The sequence below is a fragment of the Pelmatolapia mariae genome, linkage group LG23 (genome assembly GCF_036321145.2).
Source record: "Pelmatolapia mariae isolate MD_Pm_ZW linkage group LG23, Pm_UMD_F_2, whole genome shotgun sequence".
NCBI lineage: Eukaryota > Metazoa > Chordata > Actinopteri > Cichliformes > Cichlidae > Pelmatolapia > Pelmatolapia mariae.
The window spans coordinates 37,296,449-37,312,470 of NC_086246.1; the positions used below are offsets into that span (position 1 = coordinate 37,296,449).

The 16,022-nt window shown below is 42.9% G+C and overlaps 2 protein-coding genes and 2 non-coding genes across 4 annotated transcripts; 1 reads left to right on the forward strand and 3 right to left on the reverse strand.

Annotated features, from left to right (window-relative positions):
- Positions 1–2,776: 2,776 nt before the first annotated feature.
- On the reverse strand, positions 2,777–5,826 carry im:7152348 (uncharacterized protein LOC559250 homolog). The gene is made up of 5 exons (XM_063467086.1): positions 5,679–5,826; positions 4,352–4,567; positions 3,591–4,083; positions 3,237–3,341; positions 2,777–3,153 (listed from the first exon to the last, which is right to left on the reverse strand). Exons 3-5 carry the CDS (start codon positions 3,932–3,934, stop codon positions 3,108–3,110), a joined length of 495 nt encoding a protein of 164 aa, XP_063323156.1. The 5' UTR covers positions 3,935–4,083; positions 4,352–4,567; positions 5,679–5,826; the 3' UTR covers positions 2,777–3,107.
- Positions 4,748–4,819, reverse strand: trnap-ugg (transfer RNA proline (anticodon UGG)). The gene has a single exon. It is a non-coding gene; the product is annotated as a tRNA-Pro (tRNA).
- A 217-nt stretch (positions 5,827–6,043) lies between the features above and the next one.
- trnap-cgg (transfer RNA proline (anticodon CGG)) lies at positions 6,044–6,115 on the reverse strand. Its single transcript has one exon. It is a non-coding gene; the product is annotated as a tRNA-Pro (tRNA).
- Positions 6,116–6,365: 250 nt separating this feature from the next.
- On the forward strand, positions 6,366–15,221 carry cep63 (centrosomal protein 63). Its single transcript, XM_063466731.1, has 15 exons — positions 6,366–6,706; positions 6,795–6,972; positions 9,198–9,293; positions 9,418–9,507; positions 9,597–9,710; positions 9,790–9,939; positions 10,228–10,361; positions 11,210–11,353; positions 11,595–11,697; positions 11,804–12,001; positions 12,944–13,030; positions 13,167–13,369; positions 13,515–13,833; positions 13,924–14,116; positions 14,835–15,221. Exons 1-15 carry the CDS (start codon positions 6,666–6,668, stop codon positions 14,921–14,923), a joined length of 2,139 nt encoding a protein of 712 aa, XP_063322801.1. The 5' UTR covers positions 6,366–6,665; the 3' UTR covers positions 14,924–15,221.
- The last annotated feature ends 801 nt before the right edge of the window (positions 15,222–16,022 follow it).

Genomic DNA, 16,022 nt, shown 5'->3' on the forward strand with positions numbered 1-16,022 from the left:
AGAACACTACTTTGACTTGTCTTTGAGGTGAAATCTTTCCTGCACTTTTTAAGAACATGTTTTAGATTTAGAGTGACAATGTTGATGTTTTAGAAACATGGTTAAAAAATAATAATATTTACTGTGTCTTAGAGTAGAATCAAACATGTAGGAATTGTTCACGTTTCCAAAAAACCACACAAAAAAATAAACTGGGGAGCACTCTGGTGAAAGCTAGTGAACCTTTCTAACCCACATAATGAGCCAAATAATAAGACTAGTGAGAGACGGGATCGGTCAAATATGATGGGAGATCTGGACTGGAACACATTGTTTTGCAGGTTATAGAACAGTTGGATTTTAAGTTTGAATCCCTCAAAATGAAAGTCTTGTAATGTTTACTCTCTTTGTGTTGCTGCCTCGTGAGGAGGGAGGTATTTGTGTTTCAAATCACAGCAAAATGATTGATCATTACACACTCACACACTCGTATTTATTCCCCTTCAATATAAAAGTCCACCTTTGTTTCGTTGTTTCCTGTTAACATTTCTCTTGAAATGGACCAAGTGATGCAGCAGATGTCTTGTTGGGGGAGGAGTTGTGTGTTTGAGGATGTGGGGGGGGGAAGCCCTGTGCTCTGGCTTTCCATTCACACTGTACAGAAATCTAGCATGTCTCTCCAAATGATTAATAAAGATGTCTTATTACCAAAGTCATGCACGGGACTTTTCTTAAATAAACTTTACTTCTTCTTTTCTTTCTTCCTTAGCTTTGGAGGACCAAAACTGTAAAAATCCAAAATAAATTAAATAAATAAAACATTTTAATAAGATTTGTGTGGGGGTGCCTCCCAGATGGGGGCTTTGATTTGATTTGATATACCTTTATTAGTCCCACAAGGGGAAATTTCAGGTATGTCTTACTGGGTGGAGGCTCCAGGTAGGCCTACACTGGAGATAATATCCCAGAGGAGCTGAAGGAAGTGGTCGGGAAGAAGGAGATCTGAGCCTCTCTGCTTGCGCTCATGAACTTTATAAACGGCTGAAAATAAAATTAATTAAAAAATATAATTGCAAATACAATGTATTTATATATATTTTAAATAATTGCTACCTGTTTGTATCTTCATACTATATTTAGTTCTTTTAATTTGATATTTTTAATAAGTCATTTATGTATTTCTTTGTATATTTTTATTTTTGATCAAAGGTTTTCTTTATATCCACTGGATAAAAGCCCGACTTTTAAAAGGTGTCTCTCTTAAATTTTGACCTTTTGAAAACTACAACAAAAAACAAAAATATGTGATGCAATAAAAACCCTGAAATGATTGGATAATGCTAAAACTGCTGTGCTGTCATGACTTTAAGCTTGCTGTTATGTGCACTCTCTCATTGTGTAGGTCACAATAAGCAATCATTGTGTCAAGTTATCATACGTGTCGTGGCATGCATGGTTTCTACTTTGACTCAATAACAATTATCTCCAGTTTCTACTCATGACGGTTTGCTGATTTCATTGCTGTTTCCAGCTGTGATTTTGTTATAATAACCTTAATAGAAACTAAATGGTGACTCTTTCTAGGCCGCCTGTGCAGGTAATAATGTAGTTTTGGTACTGTCACAAGAATGAAAGTTGATCTTCAATTTGTTTAATTAATCCCAGACGTACTCTTCTGTACTGCGAGTGTTTGTGTGGATTCAGATACTAAACAGGAATGTACTATTGTTTGCAATGCAGTACTGAGGAAATGATCTTACACCATGATGTTGTTGCAAAGCTTCCCCACTGGAGCTGAAAATATTTTTGCGGCTCCGGGGTAAATAACCGCCTCATTAATCAGTCTGACCAAAGAAACCTGCAGATGCTTACGCGGGCCTTCAGTTTTTAGGTTGGTCTAATTTACCACAGTATTTAATTCTGATGCTAGGCCTAAATTATCCTCCAGGAAATGTGTATTTTTATATTTTAGCATTCCGACTGAAGTCAATTATCTACATTATCCCACCACTGCTGAGACAATCTGGGAGTTGTTTCCTGTTCTGTTCAGCTTTAATCTTGGGGATTACCACCATCAGGCCTGCACGGAGAGCCAGTAAATACATTGCGAAACTGAAACTGGTTCTTTGCCATATACACAATCACGCGTGTGCGTGTTTGTTTGTTGCTGCCTTCCTGATACATTCCCGTCCAGCCTGCCCCTGTGGCTGCCAGCTTATTTTGAACTTGGAAGCAGCTTCCTGTTTGGCAGTGATTTAACACTTAAACGTGGGAATATGGTATCTAAAGGCAGAATAACACACCGCCTGCCAATGTATGACTAAGAGTACACAGGCTAACAGTTGAGACCAAACCAGTGTGACAACTAACAGATTTTCAGCTCCATCCAAACAGCACTGACCTTAATGTGACTGAGACACCAAACACATCATAGTCCTCTCAACGTATCTTCTTTAAAATATGTCGGGCGGGTTTAACGTGCACATAAGGTGGAACAAAAAGAAAAGAAAGTGATGATCCAGTTTGCAGATATCATTGAACGTGGAATATGTGCCAGATGCTCGGTGAATGGAGTTTTATAATCCACTTTCGTGGTTGAATGAGTCTTTTGTGGCAGGTTTTTGTTGTGCGTCTTCTCCACAGAAATAATATTCAGAAATCCCCTCCTGGCTTCACTTTTTTCACTCACTTAAATACTTCATGTGTCATAAATGGTGCATGTGGTAAAGGAGGAAAGCTCATAATTCTTTCAGATGTCAATAAAACCCAATGGAAACTTGTTTCAAAAATAGTTTTATTAAATACTTTATGTCCTAGCTATCATAAATACAGAAAACAATAAGTTATGATGGCTATTCAGGAGCTGAAATGGAGAGGGGACCATCTGTTCTGAGGGGGTCTAGGTCTATGGGTGTTAGCCCCTCTGGGACAGCTGAACTAAATCCCACAGCAACGGCTGGGAGAATTAATCCTAGAATAAATAATGGGGAGACGGAGCACCTTTGGCTGAGGACAAAACCGTGTCCTGACAGGATCACAAATGAATCCTCCTCCCCCAGCGACCACAGCTTCCCTTCAAAGTTGAGTCTTCTCGTCCTGAGAGCGGCCACTTGTCAGTTTTCGTATTTTTAAAAAGTCTCTTCTGTTGAAAGTCTGCGCCAGGATTTCATTTCCCTTTAAGATGAAACAAACAGAAAAACATAAGTGATCATTTTTACTAATAATCTGTAAATAAAAGCTACAAACTCAGGACGTACACATTGCTGCCAGGCACGATTCTCTCCCGGTGTTGCTTCGTCAGACTGAACCTCCTGAAGAACGTGGGCAGTTTGAGCTTCGCTCTGGCGGATGTCGAGGAAATGCTGAAAAGAGAAAAGGCTCTCGTGTCAGACTGGGCTTTGGGAAAAATGCTGTAGAGCCGAGGCGCTAATGAGAAGCTGTGTGGACAAATGGACTGCTCGGCACTAATGTGTAAATGACTCGGTATGACAGGAATTTTATATTCAGTACTGCCTCCAAAGAGGTTTTGTTCTCATTTTCTGCCGTTTAAAACATTTTCAGTCCTCAACTTCCACACTGTAATGTTTAAAGACTCAAAATGATAAACCTACCATTCTCCTTGTAACTGTTTAGCTTCTATCCTCTCCTGTGCAGATGTTTGCTTCTCTCCGTCCTCCTCTTCCTCTTCTTCTCTTACGTCCACATCCTCCGGTATCTGGTCCCACAGCTTGCTGTTGACCCACAGAGCTTCTCGAAGGCCTCGACCTCGGCCTATGCAGGTCACCCGGCGACACAAAGGGCAGCCCACGGTGAGCAGACCGTTCCTCTCCGTTGACATCCTCTCCAGACACGAATCGCAGAAGGTGTGCCTGCAGTGGAGCACCCGGGGGATCCTCTCCACCCGGGAGTAGGGCAACAGGCAGACGCTACAGTCGCCATCCTCACAGAGAACCATGGTCAACCCCGACAACTTGTGGACTGAAGGATTTTTCTACAAAATCTAAATTTTTAATGGGTGTGAAAAGGCTTTCTGCAAGTCCAGTGTTTAGAAACAATGGTGAAGATGATGGCTCCTGCAGGTCCCAAGCTCACCAAAGTGACTCCCTAATACATTAAAAAACATTTTTATTAGCTATTAGAAGCATTGTTGCATCAAATTTAAGTTACATTTGTAGTTAAGATGTCCAATTAAGATCTAATAATTTAATATTTAAATAAAGGTTAATCTGGATTATTGTAGTATTGATGTTTTATTCCAGACAATGGACCTGATTAGAAAGGACAGCAATATACCAAAATACACTACCATCTACTATCTTATGCTGATTTGAAAGAAAAATGTTTCAATAATAATAATAAAGAGTGTACTTACAGCTGGCCTTTGCGTGTAATTTATTGTCCGTCTTTGGCAGCACAGCTCAGCCTCTCTGCAGTGAATGGTGTCAGAAAGCCGGCTCGTCTGCCTCCTGTTAGGAGTGTCTGTTGGGTTTGTGGGGGCGGAACAGAAACGTCTCCAGCTCTTTCTCTTTCTCACGGCCCCATACCCAACCCAGCATAACAGCTGGGGAAGCAGAGCGGCGGGGACGCTCTTTGTTCAGTGTTTGACGACAGGCAGGTGGAGAAACGGGGAAATGACGCAACGGGAGGCGGGTGTAGTCAAACAGAAAAAGTAATCTAGTTAACTTTAACATGAAAAACATTAAAAACATCCATATGTTTCAAGATAAATTGAGAAGGATTGATATTCTTAAGGAAAAATAGAAAAGGAGGGCTCGTCCGGGATTTGAACCCGGGACCTCTCGCACCCAAAGCGAGAATCATACCCCTAGACCAACGAGCCAGTTGCAGAGATTCCCGTGGTAGCGTTTTTATATGTTAACACATCCATGACTTGACTGTATTTAATCAACAATCATCGCGTCACTATAAGAGAATATAATCACAACCTCAATATAAGGACTAACGGATGTCAGCAAATTCCTGAAAACGGTTTGGACGGAATCGACGTAAGAAATATTTTTCCTTCCAAAAATACAACTGACCACAAAGAGTAGGGACCCTACACTATTTTGTTGGTTTCTACCGTGACTGGCACAGCATATAAATCACCAGTTCTGAGACCGTCCTACTTTGACAAATCGTCCTATACGTAGGATAATTTGACAGTGACTTCTGACAAACCGTAACCCTAACCATAACCCTAATCATAACCATAACAAATATTCACATTGGCCTAAAAAAATGAAGTTGGGGGTTGTGTTTTGCGCATGCGCGGCGCATGCGCAGAAACAACGGGTAAACAGTGTTGCCAACTTAGCGACTTTGTCGCTATATTTAGCGAGTTTTCAGACCCCCTAGCGACTTTTTTTCTAAAAAAAAAAAAGTCGCTAAAAAAAGACGTGAAAGCGCGTGTCGCTTTTACTCTCAACAAGCAGCAGGTGCTGTAACGCAGTCAGTTCTTCTTTTACTCTTTTACTCTTATGCTGTTTTGTGGATCACAAGGTTTAAAACTACTTATAAACACACACACACAAAGTAACTCCACCAGAGTGCCTATTTCGGGTCACTTTTGCCGGTCCAAGCCCGGGTAAAGGAGCAGGGTTGGAATTGTGACATTAAAAAAAACAATAATTGCTAAAAGAAATTTAATTTGTAGTTCTAAATAAACTCTAAATGCATTTAGGACGTTTTTTACTCACTTAATGTCTCTTCCACGATGTTATTTCTCTCTCCAACAACATAGGTTACAATTATATTAGCATGACCAATTATGCAAATTAGGTGATGACGTCATTTAGCGACTTCTAGCGACTTTTAGGACAGCCAATAGCGATTTTCCTTACTGAGGAGTTGGCAACACTGCGGGTAAACTGTTTAGTGTGGTGGGACGGATTCCCAGAACACCGGAACACGACCACAAGACAATTCAGAAGTGAAAACGCGCATTAGCTTGAAAACTGGTAGCAGTGCTGACCACTTACGTAGACTCCACAGTCGACTCTACAAAAATTCACTGCAGAAGTTTGAAGTAAATATGTCAACAGTCCTTGACGGTACAAAAATTGGGCTCGTCCGGGATTTGAACCCGGGACCTCTCGCACCCGAAGCGAGAATCATACCCCTAGACCAACGAGCCACGTGTTCATAGGATGTCTGACAATATCCTTTAATCTTCGAAAAAGCCAACAGGATGGCATATATTATGATATTATTTGTTAAAAAGCGTTACAAGCAACAGGGAATTTCCAAACACGAACTTTCATAGCTAGACGTGTGGATAACAAGTCTGTTTGATTATTTTAAACCAGCTGCTTCCTGTGCTCTGAAGTTACGTACAGCGTCTTGACATCACATGCCGGGGTGGAGTTACCGCCATACCTCAGGAAGCGCGCTGTTCGGTTGTGCAGTGTAGTCCAGCTAGTGATGTAAACAAATAAAGTTGGATGAGTTGAAACGGACCAGCCACAGCCAGCAGCTAACGTGAGCTAACTATGCTGGAAGCAGAAACCACCTCCGTGTAGCAGTGAGGTCAGCCTTGGTTTAGCTCGCTGTGTGTTATGGGTTGCTAGTAACGTTTATGGTTGCTAAGTTATAGTAAACGTCTTGCGTAGGGAAAGGGCACGTGAAGCGCCCGCAAAGCCAGTCCGCTTTAAGTTACTAACAGGACTGACGTTACTTTGAACCAGATGGAGGCTTTTCTGGGGTCGATGCACAGCCCTGATCTGAGGTAACTTGCACTGCGCTTAAAGAACTAACTTGGGCCATGAGCATTTACAGAAATTACATCCTTTTCATTATTTGGCTTTTTCTTTCAGCTCAGTCCTTTCATCGTGTGAGCCGGAGCTTCAGGAACTGATGCGACAAATTGACATCATGATCAACGATCAGAAGAAGAAGTGGGAAGATGAGACCTGCACCTTGGAGCTCAGGCTGAAAAGTAGAGAAGAGGAACTTTTAAACTCAAGGAGCACAATTGAACGGAGGGACCTGGAGGTGAAATAGAAGAACATAAGAGTTTATACTAAACAGGAGCAAAGTTCTAAAAGATAAATAATGATGTGTACACGTGTTTATTAGGGTTGCAACAATACATGTATCGATATTGAACCGTTCGATACAGTGCTTTCCGTTTGGTACGCATATGTATGAACAATACAAAATTTTTTATTTATTTTATCAACTTTTCTTGTGACGATGCTGTCTGTGTTGAGCGCTCAGTGGATCTGCGTTCGACTACTCGGCCTAGGCTACACTGTCGAGTGCAGATTCACTGAGCGCAGCGCAAGCTAGCAAAACAGAAGCTAAGCTCGTTGCAACATGGCAACTGCCTCAACGCTACCCGAAATTGAACCTCCCCCACCCTCATTCAGATCTGGCCTTTGGAACTATCTTGGTTTTCATGTGAAGCATGACCCTGATGGTAAGCGTGTCATGGACAAAAGTAAAACAGTATGTCGGATGTGCCACGCAATGCTCAATTGGTGGGAACTAGTGCGTTAGCGCAGTTAGCTTGTTAACGTGTTGACGCCGTCCAGCCCCAAGCACGGGGCGATCCGCGTTATGGCGTTAACGTCATTTCAGATTAACGCTGACAGCACTAGTGGGAACACAATGAATATGACTGCACATTTACGCCGACATCATCCAAGTGCAAAGACAAGTGGAAGCAGACAAAAACAACAAGCACGCATGCTACAAACTTTACCCGAGTCATTTAGACAGCCGTTAGCACATGATTCTCCTTATGGGGACCTGATATGTTTAATATGCTGCTGAGAATATAGCCCAGAAGATGGGTATAGTATAGCTTTTATTTTGGAAAGAGCCATTTCTCTGTAATAAACTCTCTTTTCCAAAGATAAGTGATTTCTCGATCAGATAGATTTATCTTTTTTTATTATTTTGTTGTTTCAGCAACATTAAATTTAAAAACTGTACTTTTGAGTTAAAATATATATTTATAATTTTAATAAATGACAAATTAAAAAGGCATGAACATTTTTTTGTATCGAAAAAATATCGAACCGTGACACCAAAGTATCAACCGAACCAAACCGTGAATTTTGTGTATCGTTGCACCCCTAGTGTTTATCCAGTGTTGGTACTCCTCCCTCGATCCTGTTAGTGATGTTCATGCACAGGATGTCAAAGTGTAGCCGGTGTGAGGAGGTGTCCATTGTGGGAACCTCAAAATCACATCCCTGTGTTGTGCAAATGATCAGATCAGCGAAACTTCAAGATATAAATATAAAAGGACATACTTATTAACATTAATGTTTCTGGGACATTAACAGGTAAAAGGTGCTGCTAGGTGTGCACATATACTTTGTGGCAGAGTGCAGTGAGTTGTGTTTAGTCTTGATCAGTATATGTGGGTCTGACCAAAGTAGATGAATTAAAGAGTCTGATAGCAGCAGACTCTCAGACAGTGAGGTTAAAAGAATTTCCAGGTTGATGAGCTTCACGCCGACTACAGATTCGGCCTTCCTGATGATGTTCTTCATCACAGCATGACCATCAGCATGCACTGGAGCAGTTTGCAGCCAGGATGAGGGCCTGCACCTACAAGTCTGAGGCTATGATCTTAGTCACAAGTGATGGGAACGTGGAGTGTGAGGTTCCTGCAAACTCCTAAAGTGCGTGCTGAAATCTGGAGAATGACCTAACGAGTGTGGTGGTAGATGCAAGCAGCTGAAGTGAGTCTGGGCTTAGCAGTAGGATTAGGAGCTTGGACATCTGGAGGGAGCTCAGAGTCGAGGCACTGCTCCTCGCTGTTACAAAGAGCAAGTTGAGGTGGCCTCTAATCAGGACACTTGCTCCCTTTTGAAGGTTTCCCAGCGGCGTTGCTTTGTCTGCTGCCGCCACAAAGCAACGTCAGATGAGGAAAAGAAAAATGGATGTTGTTGATATGATTGAATCAGCCTTTATTTAAGTAAAACTAGATTTGGATCCTTTATTTTTGTTGATGATTTGATGATGATAAAATTTGTAGATTGTGTACCTGCAATTTTTGTGGGGCACCAACGATGAAGGGGGGTGGTGCATCAAGGCTCAGTGTGAATAAATAAAGAGCATTTTTAATAAAAGAGACCAAAATAAAAATATGCAGCTGGTAATGAGCATAGCCTCAATGTAAGATAGTTGCTAACGCAGCTCATAAATTGTGTGCTCATATTAACTCTTTCCAACACCATTACTGTCCTCACCCATGACTGTAGATTGGATTACTCCGCAAGCAGCTTGAAGATGTCAAGACTGGTCGACAAGAGTTAGCCGCCAAGTACGAGCAGCAACTGCACAAACTCCGTGAAGAGGTGCGTAAACTCGTCTGTTACAAATCTTTTCTGCTTTTGCTTGGGCAGAAGTTTACAGTTTTTCTGTTTGTACTCACTCTCCTGCATAATTTCAAATATAGTAAGTGCATTTTTATTCCTGCAGTTGGATAAGTTAAAGAGAAGTTACCATAAGCTTCAGCGCAAACACCTCAAGGATGCTAACGCAGGAGTGAAACAGACAGACCTCCAGAAGGTGAACCCTGACATCACCCCAGTCATGCCATTGGATTGCTGCCGTCTTCTGGGTATGTGAGGTATAATGAAGCTCCCCTCTCTCTGCAGGAATATCATCAGCGCTCTCTGGAGTGGGAGCAACAGCGCACCCAGAGCCAGCAGGAGCTCACAGCCCTGGAGGCCGAAAATAAGAGCTTGAAAGATGAGCTCTCACACATAAAAGTAAGTTCAGTTACTTCAGCATGTAAAGAAAGCAGAGGCTTGTCTGTTTTATTCACCACGTGTTTTCTGTTGTTTCCAGTCCCAGTGGGCAGCGCACCAAGTGGAGAGGGAGCACAGGGAGTGCTGTTTGGAGGTGCAGCGCCTGCGCTCTCAGCTGGAAAAAGCTCAGAGAAGTCTGCACACACAGGAGCTGGAACTGGAGCGTCTCCGACCACTTGAGAGTTGGCAGGTAGGTTCAGAAACCTGGGGAAGATGATAGGACTGAAGATTTTGAATTAAACAACACTCACAGCAAGTTTCTCTGACATGTATTAAGCCTGAAAGAAAAGTTAAATGAAAAAGACTTTAGTCTACCGATCAACTTTATCAGTGTCGAGAAACTGAGCTTTAACATTTAATCCAGTGCCCATAAAATTCTTAATGTTGATTTTTCAGTTAAGCATTTACAAGCTCAAAGTTCCTCGTAGGGGCCAGTTTAAAATATGTTTTAATCAGCTGAGGATCCGCTGTTTTGCAGGTGCTTTCTGAGGAATGGGAGGAGCTGGACTCCCAGGATGCATTTGTGCGGCGAGCCAGTCTTGAGCGCCAAAGACTTCGTAACGAAACAGCCAGATTCAACCAAGCACTGCAAGCTAAAGATCAAGTCATTCGGTGGGTGTATGTCTAGTGATGTAGTTCAGCAACTTATACAGAAGGGGGCGTACTGCGTCCACACTGTAGGCAGGATATTACCTTGTAGCACTCAGGTTTATTCACCAAGCTTTCCAAGTGACTGACTCTGAAGTATCTGCAGCCAAAACGAGAGCTGATCAAATTCTTTAAATGCTAAGCAAACTGGCCATCTACCTACAGACTGTGTCAGTTGTAGATGTAGGGAGTGTGAAAAATGTGGTATAACCAGTTTGTGGGCTACTCCTGCTTGTGCTGTTGTTGGTCTGTCAGCGACTGTTAAATACGACCCGAGTGTTGAAAACCACAACAAGTGTCCACTGCAGCCACGGTCTGTACTTTTCATACTGTAGTTTTTTAATCTTTAATGATTGTTTCATGGTTCTCCCGTCCCTAGTGAACCAGGGAATCCACTTCCCTATTCCAACCCACTTGTCAACCAATGAGGATTCAACAGAATCCTAGATCATCCATGTCCAGTGATATGCAGTTAGGATTTTGGAGGACTGAATGACATGTGTGCAAAAATTACACTTTAGCCCTGTTTGTTAAGGGTTTGTTTTTTTTTTTGCCATTCCCAGAAAAGTCTTGATCAAGTCACGAGTTAGAAGCTAAACTCAGTGTGACACTCCATAGAATATTTATTCCTGTTTATTTAAAATTACAACATCAGTAATGAAGTGATATTTTTATCCAGCCTGCATGAATCAACACATCCTCCCTAATATCTTTTCTTCATCTTCTGATGTTTTCTGTTGGGAAAAACAATTAGCGATTGTCCATCATAAAGGTTGCCATCCTGTGAATGTTTGTGTGATGTTCTTGTGCAGCTCTCTGGAAGACTGTCTGGTAGCTCAGGGCTGCACCGGTGTGGAAATCCTCAGACGAGAGCTGGAGAAGACTGCAGCCAAGCTCCAAGGTGCCCAAGCATATCAGGGTCATCTCAAGGCTGAACTGGCATGTCTCAAAGAGAGGTAATGTTAGTCCGCCCCTTCATGTAGTCCAAAACCCAAGTTTGTTTTTTAGTCTTTTAGTCCTATCTTGAGCTGAAGCAAATAGTGAGTGAGTGGGAATGGGGTGCGCCTGATTTATATCACCAGAAGAAAAATTACAGACCAAATCACTTTTCTCCAAATCAGAAGAATTTTAGGATTCAGCTATCAGGAGAAAAGGAACCATGGGAGCATGGTTTTATTTTTATTTGTCTGGACTCAGGCTGCAGGTGGTGAGTAAACAGAGAGATGACAACTTGAAGACGGAGCAAGAACTGCAAAGCCTGAAAGCTGAATGTGACTCTTCTATGGCTGAAGCGAAAAGGGTCTGTGTTTTTGTTTTTGTTTATTTATTTTTTTTCATTCTCGTTCTTATTGTTTAATATGAGCTCTGCGTCACTACCTCATGTCCTGCCTATGTTTGATCTACAGCTCAGAGAGGACCTTGAGCGGGCCAGGCAGACTCACAGCGGCGAAGTTGAGGGAATGAGAAAGGAGGTGTCAAAGCTGACCAGCGAGCTGCACGAGCGCGACCTCGCCATCACCAGTCTGAGCGCCTCCTCGTCCAGCATCAAGCAGCAGCTTCGCGATGAGGCGGAGCGATCAGAGAAGAAGTCTGCTGAGCTCAAAGTGAGTTAATTCAGTTCAATGCAGCACCAGTTCACAAAAACAGTGATTATGTAGGTAAAGACTTTGCAGAATTTATTCTAGAGAGAAAACTAGAATGATCAGACGAGCCTCTATGAGCAGCAATCCCTTTAAAAATGGAGATAACTGGGCTGAGCGATTGACAGCCATCCAAGGCCCCTTAAAGCATCTTCTGCTAATAACAGCAAGTTTATAAATGATCTAGATTAATGGACTGCATGAATGCTGTACTGGGCAGGGACTGGACAGTGAAACTTGAAGCTTTTACCCAGAAAAATGGTGGACCCTTAACAAGCTGATGGTGTAATGTCCCGTTCTTTGCTGCTCTCCGTTTGTGTAATCAGCTCTCTAGAGCACAGGTGTTGAACTCCAGGCCTCGAGGGCCAGCGTCCTGCATGTTTTAGATGCGTCCTTGGTCCAACACAGCTCATACAAATTGCTAAATGACCTCCTCAACATGTCTTGAAGTTCTCCAGAGGCCTGGTAATGAGCTAATCATGTGATTCAGATGTGTTGACCCAGGATGAGATCTAAAACCTGCAGGACACCGGCCCTCGAGGCCTGGAGTTTGACACCCCTGCTGTAGAACCTGTTTGTTTCCCCACCTAAGAAATATTGGTATATTTATATTCAACAGGAGGAGTATAACCAATCACAAAGGTTGAAAAATCTTTAACTTATGTAAATGGATTCATCTGTGTTCACATACACTTGCTTTCACTTTGCATTTAGTATAAATTTGTTTTTACAGGCGCTTTGATAAATAAGACACTTACTCACAAACCTCGATTTCCTGACGGCTGGTTTGCTATTTCTTAGCATTTATTCTGTATCTCCGGCAGATTCATGGAGCCTGTTTTATGCCAAATGTGAAATTATGTTGTATTCTTTGAGGTTCATTACATTTTTCTCATTCTTTCACAGATGACTCAGGCACAGCTGGAGACGGTACAGGCTGAGAACCAGCACCTGAAAGGTCTGCTGCAGAGACTGCAGCCTCAGTCACCAAAGGTTTGTCTGCTTCGATATCAGTCATCACTCATGTTACAGACAGGAGCCTTTTCTTTGTGCCTCTTCTGTGCTTTTTTACTAAGTCCGAATCACTCCTCTGTCGTTTTACCCCCCTGAATCACTCATTGCTCCACAGAGGGGAGGCTCCCCGCTTGCCTCCCTGAGGGAGAGTTATGTGTCTTCTCTGAGCAGCCTGGAGCAGGAGAATCGGCAGTTAAGGCAGACACTCGCTGAGATGCAGTCACAACTTGAGGCCTCCAATCAGAGCAGTCAGGATAAATATGAACACGCTGTGCTCAGCCATGCTGCAACTGACCAAGAGCAGCCTACGTATAACAGGTAGCGAGTATATGTACACAGACAGGCTATTTTCCAACAGTGGTCGCCTGTAAAAGAGGGAATTTTCAGTATTTTGTAAAAACTAAGATATAAACTGTTTTTTCCATATTAGATTTAAATAGTTTGGGGTGTTATTTTGTCACAGGCCACAGGAGAATATGCAAGTCAGAAACCCTCAGGCTCTAGAGAACACCACTCGCTATGAAGGAGAGATCCAGATGCTCTTTAAAGAACTTCAAACCTCGTCCAAGACGTCCACAGGTCTGTCCCGCAGCCAGTCCCAAGGTAGCAGGCCTCATTCATCTGCCTCCTCGTCCTCCAGCAGCAGCACCACAACAAGACTGTCCACGAGAAACTCTGTGCCGGTCCTAAGCTCCAGCAAATCTGCAGCTGATGGACAAAACTCGAGCCCAGGAGACTCTCTGACCAGCAGCGATAAAGAGATTTCTTCTCCTTCTTCAGAGGTGAGCCTCATCAAAATTGATGTCCTGTAACATTTAGTTTAGTTTTTTGGGGTGATTAATCCTAAAGTCGCATTTTTCTTCCCTCTTTAGGACCTTTTGTCTGCATCGCTGACAGACACAGTGGTCACTCGTTTCCTGGAGGAAGAGAACCTACGGACTGAGGAGCTGCTGCAGAGTTTGGACAGCCACATCTTCGGGATGAAGGAGAAGAACAACAAGACACTCTCCACGTTCCTGCACAGCAGCTCGGAGCTGGAGTCTGCCCAGATGTCAGTGCAGGATGGTCAGTGATGCAGTCACAACAGTGCCAGCTGTGTTCTTGTGCTTTATTATATCATCATGAATGATTGCAGATGGGTTAGTGCGTCCCTTGATTGAGTGTTTTTTCACATTTATGCCTCAAGTTAAACCAAGTGTTCCTTAACAACCGTCTGTAGTAAAGGTTGTAGGCTGTTACACTTGAATGTGTGTTTATCTGTGTGCTAGAAGAAGCTGAATGTAGCTTCCAGATCTGAAAAGTGAAGCCAGAAAGCACAAGTGCCTTGAAGCTGTATTTCTTCTAATGGCCAGCAGGGGGCGACTCTCACAGTAGCAAAACAAATCCATTTGATATGAAGTCTGGGAAAAATGGCCAGTGTCTCCCTTTGCCTGTGACTTCGTGTAACGCTTTCCTGATAAATTTATGGGCTCAGTCTATTGCTTGAGGTCATAATGAGAACAACGTGATGTCTACTTCACAAATTGCCATCCCCTTTAGTGTCCAGAAGGCAGTTAAACTTGGTATGCTTTAAGGCATGTCTCCCTTGTGTTTGACAAGATGCTGCCCTAAATCCTGCACTGCAAGATTCAGGAAGCAGGAGGACATTTGACTTACGTGGGTAAGTCAAATGTCCAGGTAGAAGGACAAAATGATGAAGTTTGAGTAGGAGAACTTGGTTGGTGCAAACTGCTGTTTTTGTTTTTCTTGACCTGCATATTTTATTTTATTGTCTGGAATGCAGCATCGATGGGACGTTTGCATTTCCATCTAGACAGACTCACGGTGCAGCGAGCCAAAGGAGGGTCCATCCTCCCCATACGTCTGTCATAACTTAGAAAATACCATATCGTTTACACTGTGTCCATGATGGAGGGAGAGTCAAACACACACACACACCCCATCATCAACACCCGTCTGCAGAGGCCCTCCAGCCCGTCGAGCGCAGGAATGCGTGCATCGTGCCAATGCTGTCATGGACCTTCATCCCCTGCGGCGTGCTTCGTCCTCATCATTAGAAAGCTGATGGAATGTTAATTTCTTCCATGTGCACCGGTGAAAAAGCCGAGGGGGGGCGTGGGGACAATTTACTGCTCTCCCAGTGAAGGACGCTCTGATCGAATGGAAATAAAGTGAGAAACAAATCTCGAGAAGTATGTGTTTTTCATTTTTGCCTTCATAATGTTACAATAACAAAAGAGAAGTGATGTTCAGCTGAGCTCTCTGACTTCTCACTTTGGTATTCGTGAGCCTGCTTTACGAGCGCTTAAAACTCCAACAAACAGCGCTCAGGAATTTGGCAAGGCAGGCAATCCTCTGGCACTCTGCAGAGGGAGGTGAAAAGGTTTTTATATGTGCTGAGATTCCTTGAAGGGGCCTAAGTAAAAGGGAGGAGGAATTGATTTACTTATGTAATAATTCACAGAAAATACATTCAGGCTGTAAGATGATTAGTTTAACGAACTGAAGTCTTTTCACCTTCTCGGGGTTGATGCTGGTAGTTTGATGCAACACGTGAGGACACCTACCACCTCGAGGACTTGCTTTGAGGCAAGTCTTTGAGAAATTACTGCAAAAGCTATCTGGACTGGTGAAGTCAGCACCACTCGGCATGACTTTGTCATTTTGCTAAAATGGTGCCAAGCATGGAAAGGAGCAACTTGGAAACCAAACACCCCTCCTGAAGGAACCTTCTGGCTAATGTAAAAGAGCCGAGGAAACATTCAAACTGTAGACGAGTGCAGCTTTTTGCAAAAAATAAAAAAAGGGGGGGGGGGGGATGTCATTTCTGGTGTCTGATTGGATAACAATCTAAAAATAGGGTTATAAATGTCTATGTCTAACCTTCGCCTACCTCAGTATCTGCTCAAGAGTAATGCTTGTTTATAGTGATGTGTTAAACCTATTGTGTAGCTTTAGGTAGACCACCTTG